The sequence below is a fragment of the Candidozyma haemuli genome, assembly GCF_002926055.2.
Source record: "Candidozyma haemuli strain B11899 chromosome Unknown E_2014730914, whole genome shotgun sequence".
NCBI classification, from domain to species: Eukaryota; Fungi; Ascomycota; class Pichiomycetes; order Serinales; family Metschnikowiaceae; genus Candidozyma; species Candidozyma haemuli.
The window spans coordinates 447,170-460,439 of record NW_020289903.1 but is presented as its reverse complement, the minus strand read 5'-3'; the positions used below and the strand labels follow the sequence as shown (position 1 = coordinate 460,439).

The window sequence follows — 13,270 nt, the reverse complement described above, 5'->3', positions numbered from 1 at the left end:
CCCTCTGTATCGGGTGCAAATGATCGTTTACTTCATCTTCTTCTTGTAGTCTGCGAACGAAAGCTTCTTCACAACAGCTGGTGTCTTAGTAACAGGCTCCACAACTTCCTCAGACCTCGAAGTTGCAAGTTCCACTGGAACATTCTCTTTTTCTTGACCACCAACGCTCTCCTTTCTTTCGGTCGAGTCCACAGAGACCTTTACATCGCTAGTAATTCTTGCTAAAGGTTTCAATGTTTCGTTCACAGTGTCCCGAATCAGAGAAAGAATTTCTGGTACAATAGGTATAGCCAACACTCTTGAACCATCTGCTTCTTTAGTATCTCCGGCTGTCTTCTCCTCAGTCGAATATTCAATGGTCCGTCCATTATTAGGGTAAAAGTGCCCGCGAGAAAGAAGTTGTTTCTTAAAAGGAACGCGGAAGAAGGACGACTTGTCTCGCACAGCTTTCTCCACTGTCACATCAGCCACAGATTGAACCCCAGGAGTAGCAGATCGCTCAAGAGCTGGATCATCTTCGCTCGAGATCTCGCTCGACTCATCTGATGGAGTAAGAGAGAATAAAGCGGCATGCAATTTCCCGTCACGCTCCACGAGTCTCTCCTTCCATGAGACAAATTCTTTGACCTGTTGGGGCATCATCAAAACCTCCTTTGATTTACTCAAGGAGGTATTGGAGAGACCCGAGGCTTTCCTAGTAGATCTCAGCAAATACGAAGTTGCCTTCTTGATCTTGAAAATAGCGCATTGTGATGTCGAAGGTGCTGTATTGCAACCACACTCAGTAAAGTTGAGGATAGCATCAACACATGAGATCAAAAGAAATTTCAGGTCTTCGTCGAAATCCTCAAACTTCTTACAGTCCTTAATATCCGCTGACTCGGTCGCAGGCACCATTTGCTTGATAGGATGCAAATCATCCCATTCCCAGGCAATCCGCAACTCTTCATCCATGGTATCACCCTTCAATGTGATTGGCTTTGTAGTAACAACAAAGAATTTGAAGGACCTTAACTGTGGAATGTAAACAGGCCTTATTTCACAATTAGCTGCATTTGGACAGGACTTTCGGATGAAACGAGATTCATTACCAACAAAACGAGCATCAATAACGACCTGAACCGGTGGCTGGTTCTCAAAAAGCTTCAAGTCGACAACAGCTACCTTCGGTTTCACTGCACCCCACAGCGAGTACTGATTGGCATGATTAGCCTTGTACAGATCAAAGAAGTCGACTTCACCCAAATACTCGATAACATTAGTCCCGGCAGGAATAGTCGTGTCAGCGCCAGGGGTTGCAGCACGTTCAGTAATATACAATCCGACCTTCTGAACGCCCGTGAATTTGTGCTTCGGGTTCTCACTGTATGGCTTCACTTGGACTGCTGTCTTATTATAGCCTTTGTTCTTTTGAAGCTCATTCTTCTCCTGCAAGTATCTTTGATGAATCGGCAAGATTACTTTACTGAACTTAGTCGACTTGTAGGAGGCTAATGGGACTGTTTCGATCGCCAGCGATCTTTGGGAGCTCTTCTCGAACTCAGCACCCAATAACTCCAAATTTCTCTTGACAGAAGGCGTCTTGTAATCGTAGTCCTTGAGTTTGTAGTAGACGCTTTGATAAGTTTCTGCGGTAACACCGTCTTCGAGCAAATCATTATTCTTGAGTGGGATGTCCAGCACACCAGGAGATGCTGGCGTGACATTCGCAGCTGCTAAGTTTCCTGAAGACTTACGCTTGCTATTGCCAGGACGGACCTCACTGGAAGTAGCGACCGCAGGTTTAGCATCCTTTTCAGTCTTGCGTTTCTTTTTGTCTTCCCCGTTGCTACCAGAGGCTTTACGCTTCCCTGGAAGAGATTTAGATGTTGCCAGTTCAGAAGCCTTCTCGAGTTCCAAGCGTGCCAAGGTATCTTTTCGGCATGTGTCAGGATTAAACTTATTCCATTTTCTTTCGTCACAGTAATAACACTTGTATTCGTCCTCTGGAACTTCCTCATTGGTTCTATAGCCCATACAAGAGCAGTGCTGCCAACGGAAACAAACATCACACTGAATAGTAAAACCATCATCTTCTTCAATACCGCAAATACAACCAATGATGCCTGAGTCTGGATCCACCTTGTAAAGATGAAGTGGAGGAGGTCTATAATTTGTTGTGCTGTGAGGCTCTTGCTCTTCCTTTGGTTGCACGGCAGCGGCATGCTCTGAAGATGTCAGGCCGATTGCTTTAGCAGTCTCTAGCGAGCCATCGTTCAAAGTAAGTGGTTTTGGAGGCTCCTGTTGGGGAGATGGTGGAGTGACAGGACGATTCACACGGGGCTGTGTTGACGTGGATGGGAAAGCTGCCACGGCACCTGTTCTTGGCGTGTTTTCTGGTATCGTCTCATCGTCCGTTTTGTTATCATCCTCTGGCTCTGTAACGACAGAATCATCTTTGGTAGCAGGGGCTTTTGAAGTGTCCTCTGGCTTGGTCTCCTCTTCCTTCCGCTTTAGTGGAAGAGGAATGTCAGCAGCGGCCGCCAAAGCGGCAGCGGCAATGACAGCATTGTCCGTGCTTCTCTTCCCTGTTTCGACATTAATTCCTCTTGACAATGCAACCTTGGCTGCACCAGGAGAGTGGCCCGAACTAGAGAAGCCTCCTGAAGTCGACCTGCGGTGCGTCTGGAAGCTACCTTGAGCAGGAAGGTTGCCCTGGCTTGGTGACTGTGGTTTTCCAGAATCAAGCGGAGGACTTTTCACATTAGCACTGTCCTTAGGCTCTTGTTTGATAGCAGCACTCTCTTCTAGCTTTGGATAACTCAGGATGTTGGCGATAGATGGAATTTTGGCTTCACTAGATTGGGGAGAATGTCCTAAGTGAGGTAACTGTTGTGGAGGCTGTTGGAGGCCTGGCCCGTAATGTGAGCTGCCAGAGTACACATATGGAAAATAGCCTCTATTAGGGAGAGCAGGCGGTAGGGAGCCGCTGCCTGGCAGTAAATGGGACTGAGAGCCTAGAGGAGTATTCCACGACCCGTGTCGAAGTTGTGGTGGCGAACGCACAGCCGGCTGGCTAGGAGATAGTTGTGGACCTGAAGGTGTCTGGCTTGGTATCTGGCTAGGCGACTTCTGAGGTATCGAGGGAGACTCGGTGGCACCCTGCGTTGGAGAGTTCTTCAAAGTAGTAGAAACACTCGAGCCACCACTGTGAGGTTGTCCGCTTGGGTTTGGTTGGTTTGCTTCTTGTGGTGAAGATGTTTTGTTCTGATCGGTAGGTGAGTCGCCAGGCAGCCCCAGGCCTTGACGGGCCACGTTGGCGAACATAAGAAGGGTAGAAGCGTCCTGAAGAAGCTGCTCCTTTTCTTTTTCCTTGTTCATGGAGAATCTGATACCAGGGGCAGAAAGAGTCCTGTGGTTGCTTAAATATACGATTTTTTAGGAAAGTATCGTTAAGCTATGCTATGCGACCAAACGTTTAAGGTCACGTGCGCTTTGTACATTGTTAGATGAAGGGTGCACGACTGTAGGTAAGAAAGACTATGTAACGGACATAGCTGGGTTTATAGTAAAGAGTGGTTCGTAGTGTATTGAGATAACTAGTTAAGGAAAGAAGGATGGGAGATGCCATCCTTATATAGTGAAGACATTGGATGGCAAGCAAGTAAGAGGGTCATCATCATAGCAACTATAGGAATCTGGGCAACAGGATATCATCATGCCTGCATATAGAGCATGTATTCCAACACCCGTTCTTAGCCTGTGGCCTAAGATTCATTTGAGTTCGGGTAGATATGGCCTGTATCAGTGGAGCGTCCTTATCAAAAGTAGTCTGTAAATGTTCGTATAGTTGTTGTTAAGGATTTGGGACATTCGAAGGACCACTTAAATGATTGTCCATGACACTGAATTTTGAGCCCAAAGCTTCGTGAAGGGCGTAACTGTCTGATGATGAATGACAGTTCTGATTCCTTTGATTCTTCGACGATTATTTAAGTCACATATTGATCGTTCGTTCGAAAATTGACTTCTTTCCTCTTGGAACCGTCTGTCCTCTTGGGACCGGTTGTCCTCTTACTTTCGCTTTTCCACTGGGATAGAGTTTGTTACTCTATATCCCACAGGCACATCAACGAGAACCTAGACATGTTTGTGAGTGTTGCAACCGTATGGTCGGGACGCTCATGGTGCTCAAGACATTACATCTGGGTAGAGACACCTCATGACAAACTGGTTGTTATCTCTCGTTGTAGTACCACAGCAGAGTATTTATTTTATCTTCTCTGCTTTGTCCAAGGTTGTCGCGGATTTATTGTAGCTCGGCGGTAGGGTGAATTCCCTTTATCTTTGTTGCGCAAGAGATGTAGCTAGGTTAACAAGTATCTGGCTTCTTCAGATAGTTCTTTGATGAAATCTTCCGTAGGACCCGTCCTTCTATATTTGCAATTGTCCCAGGTAACCTGCTGTTTTCTTCCTGACTTCTTGTCTCGCAACTTGCTCATGTTCCGTCATAGCCGCCTTTAACAAATAATCTCTGAGTACATTTCTATGTTGTGTCTTCAACGCGACTGGCCTTGTTCACTAGTAATCCACTCTTTAAGACAGGTCTCCTTCTTATGGGAGTAAAGCCTATTTGATCAGCCCAAGGTTGCATGCGTAGTCCATTTAGTGTGTCATTAGGGGAAGTCTCTGTTCAAGGTTTCGTGGTTTAGTTCCTTTGGGATTAGTGAAATCAGGTCCAGCTAACTTTATCAGTTCAAAGTTCGACATCGTTTTGTTTAAGCATCCATGTTAGTTGTTAAGGACCAACGTTTAATTTAGCTGTTTCGAACTGTATTGCTGGCTGTTGAGTTCCTTGGTTGAGAACCTGATTGACTGTTGTGCCTGCTCTCACTATCCCCTTTTTCTTTCTATGGCGAGTGTGCTTGTCCTGCTATCCGTTAGGTTTCATGCTCGAAGTATAACTGGGGGAACTTTGGTGACTCCCTAACTCTCCAGTTCAACCTATTAGATATTGCGGATGTGTTTGAAGTCTTTTGGTGAACTTAAACCCGTTCTTAACATGCTTTCCTTTCCTATGATCATCACTTCAAGTGTGCAATCCTTCTTTGGTTCTGATTAGTAGTGATATTCTTGTTATGTTGTTTTGGTTCCTCTTATTAGGGTTGACTTAAATAGCTGCATGGAAATCAATGGTAAATTGGCGACCTTCGGGGAGGTATCTCCCTCATATAGATCTGAAAGTGAGAACAACACATGAATTCCCCCTTTCGCCAATTTGGCACCATGCGCTTTGAATAGTAGTCTTCTTGTCTAAAACCGTTCTGAACTCACCGACGATGCATACGCTGTCCTGCTAGCCGGGACAGTACTCGGAGCTGTGTTGACTTCGTCTCTCGAGCCTGCCCTCTAGGCTTGTACTCTCCTAAACCGGCCAAGATTCATGGAGGTCCCCACTCTCACTACTTCAATGTCTTTTTGCATTGTGACTTCCCTGGTATCCATTCCACCCTGTCAGAGGAAGATTTAATACCAGCCGCCAGAGAAACATCCTCCTTAACTTTCCGGGGTAAGGAGGTCAAAAAAATTCTGGACGAAGTCAGTGGGATGGCTTGCTTAGGACTCTAAGAACGTCTTCCTAGAATTGTGCGTAGGCGTTGGTGATTCTGTCAACTGGAACTGGACTGTAAAGAGTCAAAATGTTGACTCCACTTGACGCAGTTTCTGCGTTCGCTGTTTCGCTGTTAGTAGCATTCTAACACATCTCCAAGATGTGGTTAGTGGTGGAACCTGGTATAATGTGCTTTGCTTAGCTTCATATACTTATTACTGACGGGCTTTAAGTGTCAATAATAATCCACCTATTATCTAAAGGGACGATCGACGGAGAGACCTGTTCTCCTTTGGTCATATTTTGCTTTCAAATCTTTCGCAAGTCAATTATTAAGATAACGAATAAATGGCTTACCTTTTAACGATAGTGGGTCTCTATTGTAGACTCTCTTCTATCGAGCGAGAATGATTGAGGAGTACCTGACCTGGTAGCCATATAGTCCAGCGGCGCTTATTAGAGTACGCTCTTTCTGGATAGGAAACACGAGCTTAAGCGGATTTTCTTTCTTCGCTTTTCTTATGATGTTGGCGAGTTAGAGCGAGGGTTGGTTTGTCAATAATGAGACATAATGGAGCGCCAATTATGGTCTGAGGTACCAAAGTAAGGTCACCTTACCATACATTCCTGGTTTCTAATGAGAATAACGAAGTGCCAGTCATTATCTACCTGTATCGTGGTACATTTGCCGGTCAATGATAATGTAATTTCTTTACCCTTGTCGCTTTAACCTTCAGTGAGCTCGTGTCTCATGGATGTCGAAAATGCAGCGATCCCCCTTTGGCATCAAGTGGGGTTTCTGTCCAAGCTGCTTGTGGAAACCTCAACTTCTAGCTCACATTTCAATGATGTTATTTCAATGATGTTCTTGCTCCAGAACTGGATGGCGCTTCAGAGCTGTTTAGTCTCGTTGCTTGGCATAAGTATACTCTTGTTCATTCATACGAGACGATGCGTCGATATATGATCAAATATTCCGGCCCTAAGTTTAGCCATGAACCCAGTTGGGGTTGTGAGGTGAAAAAAAACAGCTTCACACTCATGACGCTTCGAAATGCCAGTATTGTGGTAGAATTGCAACGGTGACTCAGTAACATAGCTCTGTTCATTGATTGTTGAGTTTCCTGAGGAGAATGTAGCATCTGTGGCCCAATTAACGATTTGATGATCTCATTCTTGGACGCGTTGGGCCATGTGCGTTCCTCGTATCCCAGCAAGTGTATCTTGCTTCTCCAAGTCTTTCTAATAACAGTGTCCATGTTAGTGAGCTTTACTGGCGATAGTCGTCCAGAACAATGCACAGGTTACACAGGTAAAAGTTAATAAGCATGGCACTTTGAGTTGCATAAGACTGGGAGTATTATCTCTTAGGCTGGAAGAAATGCGGAAAGACGGGGAAATTGGAGATTTGTCATCTTGGAAATGATACCAGTCTTGTAGTACAGCGTAGATGGTATGGACCTCGAGTCTGCATTATTATTGTAGACTATTCGGAAATCGGCCAACTGCTTTGTAATTAAGATAGATGTAAAGCAGATTTCTTAGGATGTATTTAAACTCTTGGTACCCTTTGGCCTTGGACTTTCCCGGTAAATGTCATAGTAGTCCTTGTATGTGGAAGTGCTAGACACCGATAAAGACATTGGAAACATCTATACTCTACCTTCTGTAATGATGGCTGGAGTAGTTGCATTGACTCAGTAATAACCAATCGATGTGTAGGCTGAGTTTGTGCAAATGTGTAGAAAAATGAGTTTTGCTTCTTTAATTTTCTATCACAATTAGATTGTTCGTCAAATTTGTGTCCATGTCCTCGACTTCTTAGAAGGGCGTTGCTTTGTCAACGTCTCTCCTTCTTGACCTTTAGGTTTAGGGTTAATGATGCATAGTCGATGATGCATAGTCGAAGGACTCCAACCGCTGAATGGTATAGGGCTCTTCCACCTGCAATGCAGAGATGACAGTTATAAAAGTTCTCGCCTCACAAGAGCTCCCGGGAAGTGAAAGATTCCTTACACAAAGACTGTTGTTCTATTGTGTTTTCCAAGATAGATGCCTTCCCTATTATCAGGGAACTTATCCCGTTTGCTCTTGTGTTTGTGGGTACCACTGAGTTATTGTGGTTCCTCTCTGTCTAATCTCTGTTATGTATGCATGGAGTTTGCCTTGAGCCTTACGTCTAGCGTGCTTTGTTTGAGACTTCCTGACTTTAAAAAAGATTTGTAGTCTCGTAGATTCATATGTTGTTCTTGATGTCAGGGCCCATTGTTGTTTATTCCCAGCTAAGCACGCTAGTCTGTTTGGAACGTATTATTTAGTTGTTCTGCTGTAGTCATAAGTTTCCAGTCCGTCACTGATGAACACCTGAATTTCGTAAGCCTGAACTCTTCTCTGTAGTAGACAAACCGTATAGTCAATAGTCAATAGCTTATGTTTGATATGTTGTTCAGTGTTCAAGTTCTCAGCCACTGTTTGCTGAGGGTCCAACTGTTGGTCAACGAGCATGTTAGTAGACCATTGCTTTCCCAATCTATTCTTATCCGAGTATGGTCAATTGGGTTCATTAGTTATGATAGTCTTGATCTTCTTCGTTCTTCGGTAGAATGGTTCAATAGTCTGAGGACTCTTGCTTCCTTACGACGATTGTACACAGAAGACGTCATGGTAGTCTGAAGACCCTTCAAAGTTGATCAACTCTTGATGGCGCCGAAGCTAACTACCATCTTTATAAAGATGTTAGATGAAGGGTGCACGACTGTAGGTAAGAAAGACTATGTAACGGACATAGCTGGGTTTATAGTAAAGAGTGGTTCGTAGTGTATTGAGATAACTAGTTAAGGAAAGAAGGATGGGAGATGCCATCCTTATATAGTGAAGACATTGGATGGCAAGCAAGTAAGAGGGTCATCATCATAGCAACTATAGGAATCTGGGCAACAGGATATCATCATGCCTGCATATAGAGCATGTATTCCAACATACATATACGAGAAGTCCCGACTGCTGTCATAGGCGACGTCAACAAGACGCTGAAGATAAAGTTCAAAAAGATACAGACTTGGGTTCTCTGAAAAAGGGCTTGCTCCCGAGCATTCCACTGATTCTTGTATCCTTATGGTGTTGTGGCACGGCGCTACTCCCTCTTCGCGAAGACTTCTGGATACGAGGGAACCAGCAGTTATGGTACTATTGTCTATCATTCTTGCTGTTATGAAGTTTAATATGATGCTCCCTCTAGTCGTTTAGTATTTTCGTGGTTTAGGCTTTCCAAGGGGTTCTGCTGAGGTATGACGACCAGCAGTGGCTGTGTTTGCATTAGGGCTGTCATTTGCAGCCATGGCGGTTAACCCAAGGTGGTAGATATGACAGAAGCCAAAAGCTACATATCACAAAAATAGCCCACTCTGTGGAACGGTGTTTTTGGCTTACCGAAGGGGTTTGAGGGATTTATGGATAATCTTTGGATAAGAAAATGAAGATAAAGGAAGTGAAAACTGAATAAGGCACAGAATGTCTTACCATGACTACGGTATGGAGAGATGGTCGGTTCTACGCTTCGAAGGGATACCAGCTGTCGACTATAGGATGTGGATGCTCATTCAAATGGATTATGGGAGAAGGTTTCCATGATTTTATGTTGATCAAAGTGAAAGTCTTAGTCGTCTGTCTCTCATTGACTTCCACCAGATGCCTGTTCCAGGTACATCGTGATGGGAGCTGTGATTTACCCTTTAAGATTCAAGCTAAGCTCCCATTCTAAGCAACCCTTTTGACAAGCTTTTGTATCATACTCAAATGTACCATCAAACTCACCTCCCATCGCCCTACAGACTCCATAACGTCTATGGCTCGCAAGCCGTTCATCACATTTCTTTATTTACAGACCCATTATGCTAATAATACGAAAACACTCCAAACCATGCTTTACAGCGTCTCCTTTTCGCCATTCTTGGCCTCCCTCATCTTTTGTAGATACTCTAGCTCCTTCCGTAAAGTATCTGAGGCATAATAAACCTTCGATTGCAAGAAGAAGGAGTTACCCTTTTCTTTCGAGTTCACATCGAAAAGGTACTGGTACTTCTTTTCTATTTCTTCAGGAGAAATCTCTTCCTTCTCAATATCTAAAATCTTCAATGCCTCCTCAACTGGGATTCCGCCGGCAGACTTGGCCTTGGTAGCGCCAGTAGCAGCAGCAGATGCACTAGCTTTGGCTGCTTGCTTGTAGGCCTCCGTAAAGGCACGTCCAAACACAGAGGCACCTGTGAAAATGACGTTAACGAGTAATCTGTGGGCCATTTTAGTGGAACTGGGGAAGTTTGATGTATAATTTCTTGAAGCGAGAAAATATGAGCCAGAAGGCGAAGAAGGTCACGTGATTTGTTTCAATGGAACCGTCGTCGTCTTGCCATACAAGGGACGAAAGCGTGAAGTCAAGGCCGTTTACAGAAACGGATAGCGTATGGCTAGAGTTGAATGGTCGTGATATCTACAAGGCGTTTTATCAACACCATATGGTTACGGAATGAAATGAAATGTAGCACCAGGCTTTGATCCAACCGAACTGTTAGCGACATGGTCGCCACATCGGCCAGAGTTTAGGAAAACCTTAAGAATGCGTAGCTCTAAAAGACCAGAAACGGAGCGCTGATTGTGACCTATTTGTTAGATAAGTCAACCAGTGCTTAGCTGAACGTGAAGCCCCGGTCACGCTATCGCTAACGCGGCGTAGTTCGGGCAACACTAGGGTCTTTAAAGTAGTGTGCCGTAGCACGAAGTTATACTTATATTAGAGTAGTATAACCACTACTGATGGTTGGTTTTCAAAACCAAGGTGGCAGGAGCGATGGACCTTATATAGTGCGAAATCTTTTTGCGCCGGGTAACGTCTGCGCACGTTAGATGCAAGAGAACGGAGGGTCCATTGCAGCACCATACTGGAGTAGCTCTAGAGGCCATATTAGTATCTTTTCCAGAAATGATTGTAATTTGATGACGGGGAGTCTTTGAAATCTATTGATTAGAAGGTTATTGAATTTTATTAGGAATTGAAAAAAAAAAAAAAAAAAAAAAAAAAAAAAAAAAAGACCTCTATCACAGACCGTGGAGATGCTCATCGACCCAATGCAATCAGAAAGTCTTCTTCTTTCAATAATTTTTCTTCATCAAAGCTATTACCTAGGCTTCAATTTACTTGTCTCTTGAGTGTTCATATCATACTCTTGTAGTTCAATTGTTACTTTTGTACCTCTTCTTCAGGCCCCACTATGGCTGCGAAAACGACTGATAACCTAAGATATACCCTATGGCGCCCAAGTAACCTTACTGGAAATGATGTTCTATTCCAAAAGGTTCTCTTTTATTCAATCTTAAGGGTTGCTACCACCTTGTATAAAGTGCTGATGTATATCTTTCTGACACCACTTGTTGTACTAGAAACTAACCTAAGTAGAGAACCGACATCCAACCACAGAACTAGTGTTCATAAAAAGGAAAAATCTTAAGATGTAGAAAACGAGTTTTGATGTAAATTAATCCAATAATTTATATGCTTGTTGCCTCCTTCTTTTGGTCCTTCCTAGGCTGCCTCCTTCCAGTGGCTCTGCCTTCACTATGGCAGATCTGCACACCACGATGCTCATCGAACAGACATACCTACTACCTCTTCTCCAATACATGTCCTCCACTAGTATACCGAAGGTTGAAGGTCTTTTAGCGTGGCTCGAGGAAAATGCATTCTGGAACTCGGATTTGGTGGAGGTGAGAGAGTCTCTGGTTGGCGGAACTGGTGTGTTCTGGAAATTGAAGGATCAGCCTGATCCAAGCCAAGATTCCTTGATCCTTAGAATTCCCAAGAGCTCCATCTTGTCGCCAAAGAACTCGTGCTTGTGTAACCTTCTAATGGACTATGAGCCGTCTGATCCAGCTATAGACTTGACCCAGGGAATGCACGCTATAGTGTTAACGTACATATATGAACAGGCATTAGGTGAACGGTCTCCATGGTATGCCTACCTCGATACATTTGACTTGAATGAAGAAGATGATCAATACCTTCCGTTGTGCTTGTGGTCTAAGATCGAAAAGGAGGCATTGTTCAATTCAGAGTGTGATATGTTGAACATGCTTGACTCCAGTGAGCTCATCCTGTTCTACCTTGAATGTGTGAACTTTGCAAAGACAAACACGTCTGTGTTGGAAATTCCGCCAACATTAAGTCTAGACACAGCTGAAGAGGTCGATGAAAATACCCCAAAGCTTCGTTTCTTTGCTAAATGTGTCCAGGCGGTTATCTCTAGAGCATTTACAGTGGATAAGTTCCATGGTCTTTCGTTAGTTCCAGGTGCTGATCTCTTTAACCACTTGCTGCCTATCAAGGATGGCGATAAGATTGTGCCTAGAGAGAACGTTCATTTTGTTTGTGACGATGACGAAGACTTATGTGGGGATTGTGGTGAAATGGGCTGCGAGCACGATGAGAGTGATGAAGAAATAGAAGAGGAAGTCTTAGACGAAGATGGCTCAGCTGATGAGGAGGGCCAGGAAGAAGATGATGCAGAAGAAGATACTGCTCAGGACAATAACGATATCGAAGATCTAATGGAGGATATTCCTTTATCTTCCGATTCGGAGGACTCAGATGATGATGGCCATTCGAGCGAGACGGAAAGCATAAACGAAGACGATGAAGCAAAGGAGGATGAAGAGAAAAGACCCTTCTGATGGAAGACATTGAAAGGTTTGAAAATTCAGATGCCGAAACGGACCAGGATGAAGAAGAAGTTTCTACCTTGTCACTCAGTGAAGACGAGGAAAACGACGAGGGTCACTCTGAACACCAAATGCCAGAAGAGAACGACAATGGTTCTAGAGTTGATTTAGCAAAGGAACTTTCTGAGAGCTCCAAATGCTGTGATATCATGTTGACTGCACTTCCTTCCAAGGAACACGATTATGAACTATTCAACACATACGGCAATGAGCTCGCAAATCCATATTTACTTCAACGGTACGGATTTGTAAGTAAAGGCAACCCCAACACATCATGCCTTTTGTCAGTTCCAATGTTTGCATACTTGAAGAAGCTGAAAGCCAACGAAAAGACCAAGGCTTCATTGGACATTAAACTCGACTGGTACGAGTCTATAGGCTTTGAGCTCGTCAATGAACTCTGTGGAGGCTGTCAGGACGACGACTGCAACGACTGCGGTGAAAAGGACCAGCATGGATGTTGTGATGACGATGACTGTGGCGACTGTGACGATAAAGGAAAAGATTGTGAGAGTCAAGAGCCTCCAGAGTCATGGCAATTACTGCCTAGAATTCATGGATCTGGCGAGCCCACGAAACAAACCAAGGCGCTCTTGCACCTTCTCATCATGCCATTCAAGGTATTCTACCACAAGCTTGCACAAGCTCCTAGCGAGAGAAAGACAGCAAAAAGAGTCGAAAAATACTTACTAGAACCCGAACTCTCCAAGACAGAAAAGACAATCTTACGAGGATGGGTGGAGAGTCGCTTACAAAGATATAGAGCTGTGGAGCCACAAGGGCCCAGGGCCGAAAACATAGCATGTATGATGGACGAAGAGAAAGCCCTTCTCGAAAAAGCCCTCAAACAGCTACTTTGATTGCATATATTGATAGAACTTTTATTACCCTGGTATATCTCTCTTGTTGCAC

The 13,270-nt window shown here is 44.1% G+C and overlaps 4 protein-coding genes across 4 annotated transcripts; 2 read left to right on the top strand and 2 right to left on the bottom strand. All coding sequences in view use genetic code 12, as the record gives it.

Moving 5' to 3' along the window:
• Positions 1–27: 27 nt before the first annotated feature.
• SET3 (histone-binding protein) lies at positions 28–3,360 on the bottom strand (the record flags this gene model as incomplete). Its single annotated transcript, XM_025487021.1, has 1 exon — positions 28–3,360. One exon carries the CDS (start codon positions 3,358–3,360, stop codon positions 28–30), a length of 3,333 nt encoding a protein of 1,110 aa, XP_025340469.1.
• A 4,540-nt stretch (positions 3,361–7,900) lies between these two features.
• On the bottom strand, positions 7,901–9,886 carry PAM16 (import motor complex subunit; the record flags this gene model as incomplete). Its single annotated transcript, XM_025487020.1, has 2 exons — positions 7,901–8,120; positions 9,519–9,886. The coding sequence occupies 2 exons, from the start codon at positions 9,884–9,886 to the stop codon at positions 7,901–7,903; spliced, it is 588 nt and encodes a 195-aa protein (XP_025340468.1).
• Positions 9,887–11,263: 1,377 nt separating this feature from the next.
• CXQ85_003373 (SET domain-containing protein) lies at positions 11,264–12,310 on the top strand (the record flags this gene model as incomplete). The annotated part of the gene is made up of 1 exon (XM_025487019.1): positions 11,264–12,310. One exon carries the CDS (start codon positions 11,264–11,266, stop codon positions 12,308–12,310), a length of 1,047 nt encoding a protein of 348 aa, XP_025340467.1.
• Positions 12,311–12,429: 119 nt separating this feature from the next.
• Positions 12,430–13,218, top strand: CXQ85_003372 (uncharacterized protein; the record flags this gene model as incomplete). The annotated part of the gene is made up of 1 exon (XM_025487018.1): positions 12,430–13,218. One exon carries the CDS (start codon positions 12,430–12,432, stop codon positions 13,216–13,218), a length of 789 nt encoding a protein of 262 aa, XP_025340466.1.
• Positions 13,219–13,270: the final 52 nt, after the last annotated feature.